This window comes from Wasmannia auropunctata, unplaced genomic scaffold (genome assembly GCF_000956235.1).
Source record: "Wasmannia auropunctata unplaced genomic scaffold, wasmannia.A_1.0 LD335828.1, whole genome shotgun sequence".
NCBI lineage: Eukaryota > Metazoa > Arthropoda > Insecta > Hymenoptera > Formicidae > Wasmannia > Wasmannia auropunctata.
In genome coordinates this window covers 1,402,628-1,417,225 of record NW_012027062.1, presented here as the reverse complement: position 1 = coordinate 1,417,225, position 14,598 = coordinate 1,402,628, and the positions used below count along the sequence as shown (strand labels likewise).

Genomic DNA, 14,598 nt, shown 5'->3' with positions numbered 1-14,598 from the left:
CCCGGGCGGCGACGGCATTTGAATATTTTTAATATGCAGCGCACGAGGTCGGCTAACTAACCTCATATACTATCTCACTGCATCCCCCTTTATTCACCTACGCGGCTTCTTTCCCTTCTTCTCCCCCCCCCCTCCGCCACTTCCCCGGTTCTCCGGCCCTTGGCACGAACACGCACGTACCCTCGTTCCCTCCAGCTCGCTGCACCGCTGGCCAGGTTGACACTTCTTGCGCGGACCAGAATTCTGGTTACCTTGTCTTCCACGCCTCCTCCTTACAACAACACGTTACGTTGGCAGACCGGAAGCGGTAGAATCGCAAATGCAACGCCGTGAATCGCGCGCGCCTGCATCACGCGATGCACCGACCGCGACCAACGAATTCTGTGTGTCGCTCCCATCCCCCTATGGCTTCCTTGTTCCGGACCGGTCACCGGAATTTTCCTAGTCGGTGCGGTACGGGAGAATTACCGCGGCGTTGCACTGGCGCGGCGGCGCCGCAACGGTACGTCGGAGCAGCACGAAAGAAGAGAGGACAGGACGCAAGGATGCGTGACTGCCATGACAGACGGTCCGCAGGATCATCCTCGCTGGTAAGCGAACTTATTCGGAACGAACACTTTGATAAATCGATTCTAAGCATACGCTGTACGTACAGTAAGTTATCAGAATACTTCTGATAACTTACTACGCGTTTAAAAAGTTTGACGATTCGATTATTTCATACCATTTCTTGATTGGTGCAGATAAGAGAAAATTACAGAAGGCTATATATTTTATCAAGTATTCGATATCTCGCGCGAAAATATGTCATAATATATGTATGTCTCGGCACGCTAACGAGCACACGTTTATGCATTATTTTTATGCAATTATATGAGAGACTAATGACGCGTTGAGAGAAACGAAAATGTGCATAAACGCATAGAAAAAAAATAGGACATTACTTTGAGTTATGTAATAAATGCAATATGATTACTGCGTTTCATGAGATAAGCCGCTGTCGGACCTCATTTCGAAATATGAAAGTTGAAATAACAAGCGTACACTCGTCCCATTTGATGATATAATTAAGAAATAAAGTCACGCGTACTATACTTTGCTGTTTCATTACGTCCACATCGCCACGAATTATAAATACTTCTTGCGCGTGCAATAATATTTTTCCTCTGTAAGTTATGATAGAAAAATAAATAATATATTCTCCAAATTAACTAACGCGCTCGTTACATTTTCCAGTGTCTTGCTAAAGTTTTCATAACAGTATTACGTGTTACGTTGTTACTGTGCAACAAAAGATAAATCCGATATAGCGAGCAGCGTTCCTCGTGTATGTCAGCTACAACCTTCAAGTTGTTTCACAAAAAAAAATCGCGGAGATTATACGGAACCAGGATTCCTGCAATGTCCACTATTTAGCTTCCGTTAATTCTTACAAAAATATATGAAAACTTTTGTATACGTTTCGTTATAAAGTAATTATTATACATTTTATAAAAATGTGCCATAGCGTTTTTTTTTTTGCTATTATATATACACATATAATAAAAATTGTATGAGAAAAACAGATTTTTTTCAGAAACAGATAATAGTATCAAATATAAATAAATTATTCTTAGAAATATCTTAAAAATTTAAGCCTTTATCTAAAGAGTATATAAGTTTATTATTCTTCCCTCTATTATCGTATACTTTATTTTCCGAAGATATCGAATGTGTACCCATATGAATATGTTAACAACAGGATGAGAAACACGATCAGCGAATCGATCAGTCGGTAAAAGAAACAAGCAAAAAAGGCACATTATTGCAAAAATAGTTCGTTGTCGATAAGAACGTCTGTAGTCAGAGGATGCAGTTGTCGCAAAATTGAGAGAGAGAGAGAGAGAGAGAGAGAGAGAGAGAGAGAGAGAGAGAGAGAAATGGGCGGGGGAAAGGGGGTGGAGGGCAAGAGAGAATTCATTAAGGTATGAATAATGCGTCTGCGATGCCAAGGCTGCTGCCGAGAGCACCACCATGCATACCATGGCCTGCCCAAGGCATGGGCGGAGGAGCATGTCTAAAATTAAAGCGAATTCGCTCCCTCCGCAACGTGGCTTCTGGGCGAAAACGTTCCACAGTACTCACGGTCGCCACGTGCTCTTCTTCGAAGAAGAGAAAGGAGGAAGATAGTGAAAAAAAAGAGAGAGAGAGAGTGCGGACGAAGGAAGAGCGAGAACAGTTCTCCCCGTAAAAACGTTCGAAAAAATCATTCGAAGTCGGCGATGTTATCCCGCGAGTTATTCGTGTATAGAAAGTTCAGTTTTCAGGCATTGTTAAAAATTCTTCTAAATTATTCTTTAACCAAAAATCGCCTTGAGCAAATTGTCATGGAAGAATGAATATATAAGAAAGCAAATTTTCAGACGCACTTTAGCTAAAAAAAAGCAGAAAATCTCATCCATTCTTGGAAGAAAAATATGATGACAAAAATAAACGATCGAAAGAGTTCTCGAAGCACGATCCTTACTGAATAATTTGTACGATACGTTTATCGTCCCCTGCCGCGATGTTCGAGCCTGTGTCCACAGCTGTTTCACAAACATAAGACTTCATAAATGCATACGCAATAAATTCGCAAACACCGCGGCGATATCTCATTGCATCATATAGCTAATCAAGATGCGCCGAAGACGAGTTCTAGCTTCGCAAATTGCGAGAGATGCCCGATGGCACAATCGCACAGTCAGCGAGAGATGCGAAACTTAATGAGCGACACATCAGGATTTATTTGTCGTCATAAAAATCGCGACAAAACTGACCAGAGGCTACGCGACGGGGGCAAAGAACGTGCCGAGACTGCAATGCGGTATAGAGACGATTATGGCACTCCGTGTATCTCGAAAATACATATGCGATTTAATTCGCGCTAAACAAAGCGAATAATGTGCGCGCCAGACGAATTTTATGACCGCCGCGCCGTGCCGCAAACACGGATGCGTCCCACTGTTAAATTTTTTTTATCGACAACGCACGCCTTTTCGGCGAAGAGCAATTTCCGGCGGCTGCTTTTAAGAAGGATTACAATGCTGAAGATTGCAGAGGACGTTATCAAACATGCGATAATATTTTACGAGAAGCAAATCTTTGCGCAATTTTTACGAAATTGAGATATAAGAATTAATCTTATCATTAAAATTAAAATATTTATATTAATTGTTATTTCAATAGTAACTCTTATATACTTATGTATATATTAATTTATTTGATCATTACTAATAAATAATATTAGAAGTGTACTGTGCGTAGTAAGTAATTTACAATTCTTCGATTCTTTCTGTGATAAAATGAAAATCGATTGTGATAAATCTCCGAAAAGCGTTAAGGAATATGTGTTTGTGGATTCGTATTGGTAAATATCAATATGTATCGGTTCATATTTCAGAGAACGTCATATTGATACGTACCTTTTACCGCCATGAAATGTCTACCGAAATATTTATTTATAACACGACGCTCTTCCAACTTGTCAAATATTGGAAAATACTTCTTCTCCACAGTCAAGACCAAGTGACAGTCGAAACTCCGCCGTATAAGATCGATCTTGCCCGCCAAGTCATACTTTCTCGCACCCAGCCAGAATTTTATTTCTCGTCGGTTACGTAAAACCACCAGGGCAAGGTGTATTTTTCCAGAAGGATGCTCCGATAGACTCATCGATAAATCGACGTAAAAAAAAGGCTCTGCGTCACGCGTGTGTGCATGAGAATCGCGCACGGCTCGCGAGCGGCGGTAGCTCGAAATACCTAGACCCAGATCCACGTCGTGCCGACAACGACTGTCTGTAATGCCGGCTTGTGTATAGGTGGCATGTAGCAGGCATGCACGAGGGTTTTCGAGTATCCGTCGTGGATGTGTGCCAGATGTCTGCCAAAGCCGCAACTCGGGATATGTTGTACGTCGTGGTAGCCAAGAAGACCCAACAACTCTCCCCGAAGAAGCCGATGACTGAGCGACAGTTGGTATTAACCACGCGCGACGAGCGAGATATACGGCTATCGAGAAACACAACTGTGTTTGTGTGCGTACAGGCCGGGGGGAGAAAAAAAAGTTTCGTAAATCTTCGACCACGATATTCTGAAAAATGCTACGGTTGTGGAAAAATATGCGTCAGCGTAGGCATTAAAGGAAAAATAAAGGGGATCGTGATGTCACCAGCCACATGAGAACTGCAGAAAATTCTTCAGACAACGCGACGCGTCTCGACGTCGCCGAAGAAACTTACGAAATTTTGAAGGATTCGTATCCGCAAACGAGATACAGAGATAGAATGAGAATGCTCGTGCCGAAATTCAGACTGACGGCTGTCGCCCTTTTCGCACGTGAGGATTTTATTAATCTTCGTTGATTCTTGTTAAAAGAGAAGAAACATAAATAAAACAAGTTTTCATAAAAATGGTAAATAGTATACAATACATAGATGTGATCAACGCCATAAATAAATGCTAATATAAATTATCAAATTTAAAAAAATCGAGGAAATATAAAAATAAAAAGCTTTCAAAACATGTAAACAAAAATTAATGATTTCATAAACTCTCTTTCTGTTAATATTTCGAATAAAATTACTGAAGGTTTGAAAGCATCGAATAATTCTGGAAGCAGTATATCACGAAAAAAAATGCTTTCAACACATGATTCTTTATAATTAAAGAACGGAATGTAATGATGAAATGATTATTTTTCTCATAGCTCGTCATTACATTATATTCAAACCGTTTACAAAGTAATTTCGTGAAAAAAAGTTAGTGTTAATATTAAATATCAATCAAAAATATGTTCAATTGGACATTTTAGTAGATAATGTGATAAAATGCCTTTCCAAGAGAACTATAGAATTAATTTGCTATTAGAATCTTATTGTTAAACTCTGGATACGGAGAGGCTGTTAACCTAGTTACGTGAACCATGCGGTGTGCTTACGTTTCCTACAGGCATTAATTAGCTAATTGACCGAGTCGCACGGCTAATTAGGCATCGGGTGACTACGCCTACGAAAATAATAAAGGGTGCAGCCGTGCGTAGGAGGTAGTAAAAAACGCGAGAAAACGCGGCACTGGAAGAAAACATCGAGGAGAAACGAGGCGGCGAGTCGTGGAGTGAGGAGGAGCCGGATGGGAGAATAGGAGGAAAAAAAGATGAGGCGCGAATCGCGCGCATCGTTCACAAAGAAAGAAACGGGTGCGCTAGATGAGGGGAGAAAACGGAAAGGGAGGCTGAATAAAGACGCTGCAGCAAAGTCCAAGACGGCGCGCGGGCAATACCAGCACGGAGGAGGAAGAAGAAGAGATCCTGCTCTCCAGAAGCAGTCGACGACTTTACTCGAGATATTAATTTCTCGTTAAAACTCGCTCGCCAAGACTCGCCAAGAGGAGGAGACCAAGACTGCCTTGCTTCGAAACGGCACGAAAGAGAAGTCGGAATGACGGGGAAGAAACGGCGGACGAGCATGCCGGCAAAACGGACGGCGGGAGGAGACGGAGTGAAAAAGAAGGCGGTAGCAGCGCGGCGGGAGAAAAGTGCCGTGGAGAAACTCGTTGCGCGTCTCCATGGCGAGGTACCGTCGGCGAAGGCTCCTCGCCATGGTGACGCAAGCGACGATCTCCTTTCTCGCGTCGGGGAAGTAATTACGGCGGGCGAAGCGACAGTCACCTGAGAGCACTTTATCACCGGCCATCGTAATCTGGTGCGCCAGCCGGACAGTTCGGGGTCCCGAGTCGCAGCGATGGACAATTTGCAGCACGAATAACGTGCAGTGCGCTAGTTTAATGACCGTCTGTACTTTTGTCAGCACCTTGCGGAGCCGTTGCCGGTCATTACTAATGTCGCCAGATCGTCTTCGTGATACTGCTGGCCGAGACTTTGTTGTCAAATCGTTGGCTGCAACATAGATCATGCCGAGCCCCTCGAATCTCTTTGATTTTCAAATGTGCGGAACGAATTTGCAATTTATTTTAAGAATACCATTTAGTACATTTAATGTAATATGCCAACGATATATTCCAAATGTTTCCCTTCCTAGGAATTAATTTAAAATAAGTTCTTCCTCTTTGTAGAATAAAACGACCAACAATTGAAAGCTATACATCATCGAAATATGTCATTTTGCGACCTATTCAGTTGTTATATGCATATCAATCTTCGCAATAACAGTTAATTCGAAAATAGGTTGCGCAATTGCTAGTAACATTAATACTTGCGTGATTAGCAATGCCACGAAAGAACGTAAGGGAATAATGACCCGACGCGAGCGCTGCCATAATCGCCGCAGGATGTCACGGCGTATTTCAATTCGCCGCCTTCGCGTTCACGATGTCATTAAGGTCGAGTCGCATTCGCTCGCCGCGGGTTCGCCGCGTTAAAGCGGGATTCGTCGCGCTACGACTTCGTTACCATGACAAACGCAGCGCAATAACAATAACCGCTATCGCGGTACTTTCCGCGGCTGAAACGGCTGATTTTACTATCGCTCGTCGTCGTTGCGGCGAGCATTTTTACCGGGCGCAAAACCCGCTCAGACATCGATACAGCGGTCATAATTTATCGCCGGCCAGCGTTGGTAGCCCGTGGACCATCGCTCGCGAAGAATGGCCAGCCGATCGCATAAACATCGAGGTATCCTCGCAAGGAAAGAGAATTGAAGCAAATATAATACATTATATAGATTTCGAATAATTTTTTGTCGCTTACTAATTTGTATTTCAATATACACAGAAAAATCTATCTCTCTATATATCTTCAACTCATTATCGTCTTTTTGTTTTCGTGATTAAACATATAGAGATTGATTGTTCAGGTATTTCTACTGCAGCAAACTGTGAAATTCGTTAAGATTTATACATTTTATTTAAAAATCTCGTATAAATGTCCGTAATACATTTTGTTAGAGCTGATCTTACCAGCGTTAATTATTAAATTAGTCATTCCTTCTCTTCTTATCAAAATTTTTTATTTTATCTTCTTTTGACACACACAATATCATGCTAACTTGCTCTCAAACGTATACCGGATTGTCCAGCGATAACCGTCTAGCCGGCATGAATTACGAGAATATTATCCGCATATTATTTTTCTTCGATGACAAATTTTCCGTGAAAGGAAGAAAGAGCGGGTCGTGTGGACGAACACGAGGTTATGAAAAGCATGGAGGAAGAGGAAAACACTGGAGCACAAGAAGAGAACGAGACCCAGGACGAGCGAAGCGCCGGAGCGTATACGCCAGCCGGGCGGAAGTACGGAAAACGACGACCGGCCTCTTTTTCCTCTATCCGGTTTGAATTACTATCATCCCGCCGAGCATTGTCTATTGTGGCGGAGAATTATTTTATTATCGCTCGGTCGGCCGGGCTCAAATGCTCTCGGAGGGGGCCTGTGAGAAGGAGACGAGGACTGGAGAGAGGTGCGGACGGGAAACCGAGTACGCGAAGAATGACTGTGCAGCGCCCGCGATTCCACGATTTATTGATTTTACGAAGGAAAACCACAGGTCCACTTCGAAAAACCAGCGATAATTTATCGAAAAGAGTCGATATCGTTAATTAATTCTTTAATGATATATTTAGGATAATGTTCGGTAAATTTCGACGTCGAAATGATAGCAGATGAATGTGTACAAATGCGCGCGGTGTTCATTTTATTAACGAATTTATCATTCTTGTATTTCACTCGTGTCACATAAAATACAAAAAAGAATATTTCCATTGCCATGAAGTACAAGATATATTTTACTTGAGAATGAAATTCCAGAAAATAATTCTTTATGTCTCGCTGAAATCTTATATACCAAGCGTTATGTTTCTCGTAATTTTATACTTCGTTGAAATCTTATGCCAAACATTACGTTTTAAAACCACCAGAAACTACGATAATTTACCGAAGAAAAAAGACGGACATTTACCTTCGAAGATAAATGGCCGGTATTTTTCGAATCATACGAAAAACGCGACGGCGCGGAGAGAGCCACGCGGAGAAAAATATCGCGCTCCGTGCCGCGTGTTTAATTACGCCCAGCGATTTTATGATTCCTGGGACGATTTGTAAGGACGTTTCCGCGTAGCTTCGCGCGAGAGGCAGAGGTAGATTATTAGTGAGGTGCTGCAGAAGCACGCCAACACTAGCTACGGTCTCGCATTTTTACGGTATCCATCGGGGAAGCGTGTGTGCGCGGAAAGGTATCTGACACTGCCTCCTACTAAATGTTTTTTGTGATTTACAGTCGTGTAAAGTTACTGCCGCGCGCATCAATTTCGCCCCGCGGTGTGCCTGCGGTAATAAAGCTGATACTGCTGTCAGAACTGCCAAGATATCCCTCTGCCAGCAAATTCGCTACTCCCCTCTTAATTCCTTTCTGAATTTATTAAATCGCTCGATCATAAATGATAATTGTTGATAACGCGGACGATATTTTTGGCAAAGATAGTTAGACGTTACCTGACTGTTTACATTGTTACTTATCGAACAGCGACAGCAACTGTGACACGGTTATTAATTATACGAGTAATAGCTCTGTCAAAGCTGGCAACATGTTGCCTGCTAGTAATTAGATTGCTATCTCGACAAATATACTGTGTTCTGACTCCCTCCGTATATATATCGTATATACGATATAATAAACAGAGTTCTCGGTTATATGATTCAGTACATTTCAGTAATTTACTCCGTAAGTGTAAGCGTGTCGATGTCACGTCGATGTCGCGACACGGGAATCCCGAAGTGCACCGGAAGCCAGTACGTCATGCGTTCATCCGGCGCGACTGCAAGCCGATAATAGCTTTAACGAGCATTAAGAGCGCAGCGCTTCGATATTAATTAATGTTGACGCATACGTGCGTGCGCATAAAAATATCCGCCGCGCTATCACCACTTGTTAAATCGATGGAACCGAAAATATCTGCACGCCAGGTCTAGCGCGCATTTCCCGTGCGTGCGTCGCATGCGCTCGATGCCATGCCGTGCCTCGCGCACGCATGCACGCATGCTGCACGCACGCACTCACGTTTGCACGCGTACGGCCGCGGCACGATCACGTGCACGATCCCGAAATGTACAGGACACGCGGTAGAGAAGTGCAGAAACGTAGTAACGAGCTCGGCGCACCATAACGAAAACATTGTGCGGCGTCTACTACCGTATCGATATCACGCGTGTATCGTATTTCCCGGGGGACGATGATCCACGCATGTATGCACGTGTGCACGGACGCACGCGCGTACTCGCGTGCGCGTATCGGCCTTCACCAAATTAAACCCCCGTAGCTTCCTATCGCGTTACAACTGTTGTGTCTTTGGCCGCTGTGTTTCGGGCGGGCAACGCAGCAAGTTTCGTGTGCTCAACGCGAATGAGCGTGGTACGATTGATATCGGATACGAGATACGGAACGCGAAAGTATATAGTAACTCGTCCATCTAATCCTTCGAGGAATAATGTTGGCCGTTGTCATTTCGTTTTTTGTTTTTTTTTTTTACGAGTAACAGTACGACAGGAGAAGAAACGGGGAATTCAACTGTAATTCCCTTCCCCCCTCTCCTCTCTTTCTCTCCCTCATCTATCTCTTCACGCACGCACACAAAATCCGGTTATGATTTCGCATATACGAGTCGTAAACCGAGTGCCGCTATTCATGCATAGGACAACTTCGATAGTAACGTGGAAATATTAATCTGACTGCACGCGAGAGGCACGATTTGTGTCCCTGGGTCTTCTCTTCTGAATGGCATGCGATATACGCTGAGTACCACGATGAAGGAGGCTTTATTATCCCAATTAAATCTCGATGACAGCCAGTTCTTGTGTTAAGAGTCAAAGACAAAAAGTATTATAAAATATGTATGGTAGTCCAGAATGTATGGTAGTATAGAAAAGAATCGAATAAATGTTCGATTGTTTTATCGAACATAAGTAATTTCCAAGGTAATTTCCCATCTGCATAATAAAAATATTGTTTTGTTTAAAAAATAAAAAAGATTCCATCTCTTTAGAGCTCGAATTTCTGATGACTCAAGTTACTTTCGTAAAGTTTCAAGTTTCTTAGAAGTTCCGAAGAACTGTCGTTCTATATCAATCATCAAGAAACAGGACAGTAAATTGCAGCCAATACAAGGAGTATTGCGTTGTACTTCCGAGAAGTTAAGCCGTGAATAAAGTTTAATTTCGTTTAACGTTTAAGAAGAAGTCAGTTTATATATATATATATATATATATGCGATAAGACATTTGCCAAATGTTATTTCAGATGTCAGTAGGTCGGCTCGATCAAAACTCAAGTGGCAATATCATTGACGTTATGCGATATACCGGCGCAAGCAGTCATTACGGTGTCCGCAAACGCTCACGTGCATTCGCGTAGTACCTATAATACGCGGGACAGCTAGCCGCGTACGCCAGCAAGCGATCAATATCTGTTTTCCAACTTCTCGTCTCGATTCCAGCCACTCCATCCGTCCGTGTCGCCGCCGATGCCGTTGCCACGTATGCGGCGACCACGATGCAGTTTCCCCCTGACAGACGAAGCATCCGATGACGAGAATGTCCCACGATGGAGACTCCGATTCAATTCGAGTAATTAGCAAACGGTATAGATAACGACAAAGAAGAAATAGAAAGATGGTAAGTATATCGCTCGTGCAATTCAATACACAAAAAACGCACGCGCATTGACTGTATCATTACAGTATTCTTGTTACAACATCTGAAGAAAATGTAATTTATATAAATATAAATTTTATCACTGTTCAGTTACAACTGTTAGCCGAAATAATCGAATGTAATACAGATATTAAATTTGTTTCCAAAAAAGGAATAGAGAATACAGTAATATTCAATATTAGATCACACGAAAAGCTTAACAGAACGTGAAGTATGTGTAAAGAAAAGTAAGAACTACCCAGGAAAGCTATTATAGCTAGATATGATAAAATATCGACTGGGAAAGTAGAAATCATTAGAAAAATATGTACATTTCTTATCTAAAAAAAAACAATTACGACAAAATATCTAATCACTTGAAATTTCTAATTTAAACAAGAAATGAAATGCAATCGATGCGTAGTGCATCGCAAAGCGAATATAACATAAATATTAGCAGAATCGAGACGAAGGAATCTATATGTATATATGTGTATGTATGTGTGTGAGAGAGAGAGAGAGATAGGCAGTGTGTGAAATATGATAATTACATTGCATAGATAACATCAAATTGCACTTGGGAATACTTAAATGCACATTTTCAGTGATCAAGCAGGCGTTGAAACTAGCATCGCGGCAAAGGGGAAACCGATTACTCATCGAAGTTTCACCTAATTTGGTCGGTACTATTGAAATATTAATAGAATCGACGTGTTTAATCTATCCCCCAGACGACGAGTCGAGCGGTAGAAGGCCAGACGGGAAACGGACACGAGAGATTGCAAACTATCTAATGGGTATTTACGACACAATTAACAGATGCAATCACGTCTAATTAATTATTAATACATGCTGCTAATCCTACATTTCTAACGTACAAGATTCGCGAAAATCTTATCATGCATATTATCAAAAGAAATGTTACATGTTTTCCAACATTACATTAGGATCTAGATACGAGACATGTGGTTCCTAATGAACTGATTTTCGCGATAACGAACATTGCGACGAACGGTTGGTACAAGGAAATGGCATGCGACCTTGGAAAAATATCGCATCGTCGTAGTCGTCGTCGTCGTTGTTGAAAGAAATAGCAGTCTCGTTTTACTGCTCTTTGACGCATTGTTTATCAACGAGATTTATCAGTTGCGCTTTTCTCTGTAATAACACGGCGCGTACTAATTTATTTAGATTTCATTCATGAAATTAAACGCGCTGGCTTCGTATGTGGCATCGTTATGCGATCGGCGGACGCATATATACACGACCGGCATCGTGTTCGTCTTAAACGTCCCCTGATACTGGCTGATACCACACGGGAGAAATACCAATCGTGCGTTCTCGCCGTTCGATAACTTTCAAATGCGCGAGACAGCTTTCCAATCTAGTTCATTAACATCAATGATGCTCCGCTGCAACACAACGCTCAAGATATCCCAGTGATACACATTCCGTCAATTCAATATTGGTATTATTATTAGATATTAATACCTGAAATCGTAGACAAACAATATTAAGTAGGACACGTGCATTAATGATTTGTACTGATTTTCATAGCGAAAGCTTCTGTAATTATTATAAGCAACACTCGCGACTTTAATTCATTTGCCTCTACAGAAATTAACTTTCCTTAAATAATATCAAAAGCATATTTGTAGTATTCTATAACGAACAAATATTGGAATATTCTATTGCTTAAGTATTCCCTCATGGAAAAATTGAGCGATATCTATTTGATTTACGTCGAATTCTTTGAAGCGATAAAGCGATAAAATTAATCAAAGACACGGAAAAGCTATCTGCCGAATGACAATACGTATCATAAGAAATACAATATCGTGATTGACGTTCAAGTGCTATGCGATACGTGAAAATCGTAAAATCAAGCTCTGTTTTCAATAATCTCGAAGTGGTGACGATTAAAAGATACTTCTTCTTTCGTTATTATTTGTAAAATATGCAAAAATGCACCGAGGAAATATACTGCATGTTCAAGAAGAAAATAAAAAATATGCATCGTAATGCACTTTTTCTCTCAAGATACTAATCATCTAAAAAAGCAGATTCCGACGGTTGCATAGCTTCCAGATGTTCTCACGAAATTCCATGTTGTTAATGCAACGCCTTTCAACATCTAGCCGCCTGCGGCGTAAACTCGTTGAAAATACAGCAACAAAAATGTATGAAAATATTTTTATCATTTGCCAAGCAATGAGTACATTCATTGAGTTCATTTCAATATGATCCATACAAACCGAAAATCTAAAGACAGATATATGTATAGTTATTTAAAATTCAAAAATTACAAATATTATAATTGAGATATTTATAAAGTTATGTTTTAATATGGGTATATCGATTGTAATCAAGTTTAATTAATGTAACGGTGAGATAAAAATCGGGCGACCTCGAATAAAGATCGTCGTGGATAAAAATTTACATAAGACCTTCGGTCAGCGGTATAAATAAGGCACTTGTATGAACCGCGCGATTTAACTTGCCGTTGAAAAGTACTAAGACTAATTCTTTTCTCGCGAATGATACGGAATCTAAATGCATGTTTGCATTTGGCGTGCCGAAATTAATCGTCCTACACATAATCGCACGCATCGTACTCGATGATTAATATACGCGTCTAAGTCGCGAGGAATGCCCTCACCGCACGCGTTGTAACGGCGATTAACGGCGCGACGAGCAGTCTTAATGTATTTACAGAGCTGAAACCCATTAACGCGTCTACCAGTTGTTAACGGCATGGTTGGTGCTGGTACTGCCTCAACGAGGAACGATCTCGCACTTCGTTTCCGTGAGAACGACGCATCGTTGTTGCAATCAAAAGACGCTGATTGAAACTGCGACTTGTCATTTGCTCAAGTCGACGGGAAAAATTCCCATTAACCTGCTTATATCAATTACCCACAAATCTTATGCACTAAAAATCAAGGAATTAAAATGACAAAGTTATATTTATTATTAAGTTTTCCTTTTTTGTCATTCAAGTTTGGAAAATAATCTATATCTTGATAAAAAATCAAGTTTCTTTCTTTTATCAAATTCACTTTTATTCAATAATCAATAGTTTATTTTTAATATTTATAAACTTTTATATACTAATTTATGGTTCATTATTTGTTCAGAAAAGATCAATAGTATGTAACAGATATAGATTTTTCCTTTTTAAAATCCTCTTTCAGTTCGATGATCAATTTCAAATATTTACGTACAATATACCACGTTTCATTATTATTATATAAAAGTTTCAGCTGTTTAATCAATACTCGCGTGAAGATTATTTTGTAAGACTGATTCATTGATAATAAATCAAATTATTAATTAATCATAAAACACGGCGTTTAATAGCTTATCGGTGACTCATGAACATTATCGTAATTATATATTACAGTTTATACACATTTCAAAACGCTTACTTATCTTGATTGTTTTCCCGTCATACGGCAATGTATTAAAACGATACGTGTCAAAATTCGCTTTTCCAAACTTGATAATCTAACGTTAATAAACACGGACAAAGAGTGAGAGTGAGACTTGAGATACAGATTATAGAAAGTTGCCGGAAACATTTTTAATTATACTCCAAACAAGTAAATTCGCGACTTTATGACACACGTAGAAATGGAAATACAAGTTGGAAATATATAAGTACGCTGAAACTTCAATCCGTATCTCTTTCGAGAGAGTGAGTGAGTGAGTGAGTGAGTGAGTGAGTGAGTGAGTGAGTGAGTGAGTGAGCGAGCGAGCGAGCGAGCGAGCGAGCGAGCGAGAGAGAGAGAGAGAGAGAGAGAGAGAGAGAGAGAGAGAGAGAGAGAGAGAGAGAGAGAGAGAGAGAGAGTAGTACGTAGTACGGTACGTACGTACGTACGTACGGTACGTACGTACGTACGTACGTACGTACGTACGTACGTACGTACGTACGTACGT

General features: G+C 40.9%; 2 protein-coding genes across 2 annotated transcripts in view; one reads left to right on the top strand and one right to left on the bottom strand.

The window, feature by feature from the left end:
* LOC105455922 (Krueppel-like factor 6) overlaps window positions 1-14,598 on the bottom strand; it is a 329,696-nt gene that overhangs the window by 301,117 nt on the left and 13,981 nt on the right. The gene's annotated exons all lie outside the window — the stretch shown is intronic.
* Window positions 6,299-7,813, top strand: LOC105455929. The gene is made up of 2 exons (XM_011699638.1): window positions 6,299-6,651; window positions 7,135-7,813. The coding sequence occupies exons 1-2, from the start codon at window positions 6,349-6,351 to the stop codon at window positions 7,576-7,578; spliced, it is 747 nt and encodes a 248-aa protein (XP_011697940.1). The 5' UTR covers window positions 6,299-6,348; the 3' UTR covers window positions 7,579-7,813.

What these genes read in the sequence shown, in the direction of transcription:
- LOC105455929 (XM_011699638.1), top strand. Translation starts at nt 6,349, where the DNA reads ATGTCATTAAGGTCGAGTCGCATTCGCTCGCCGCGGGTTCGCCGCGTT. An exon ending in CCGATCGCATAAACATCGAG is followed by an intron (nt 6,652 to 7,134) that starts GTATCCTCGCAA and finishes TTTCCGTGAAAG; the next exon opens with GAAGAAAGAGCGGGTCGTGT.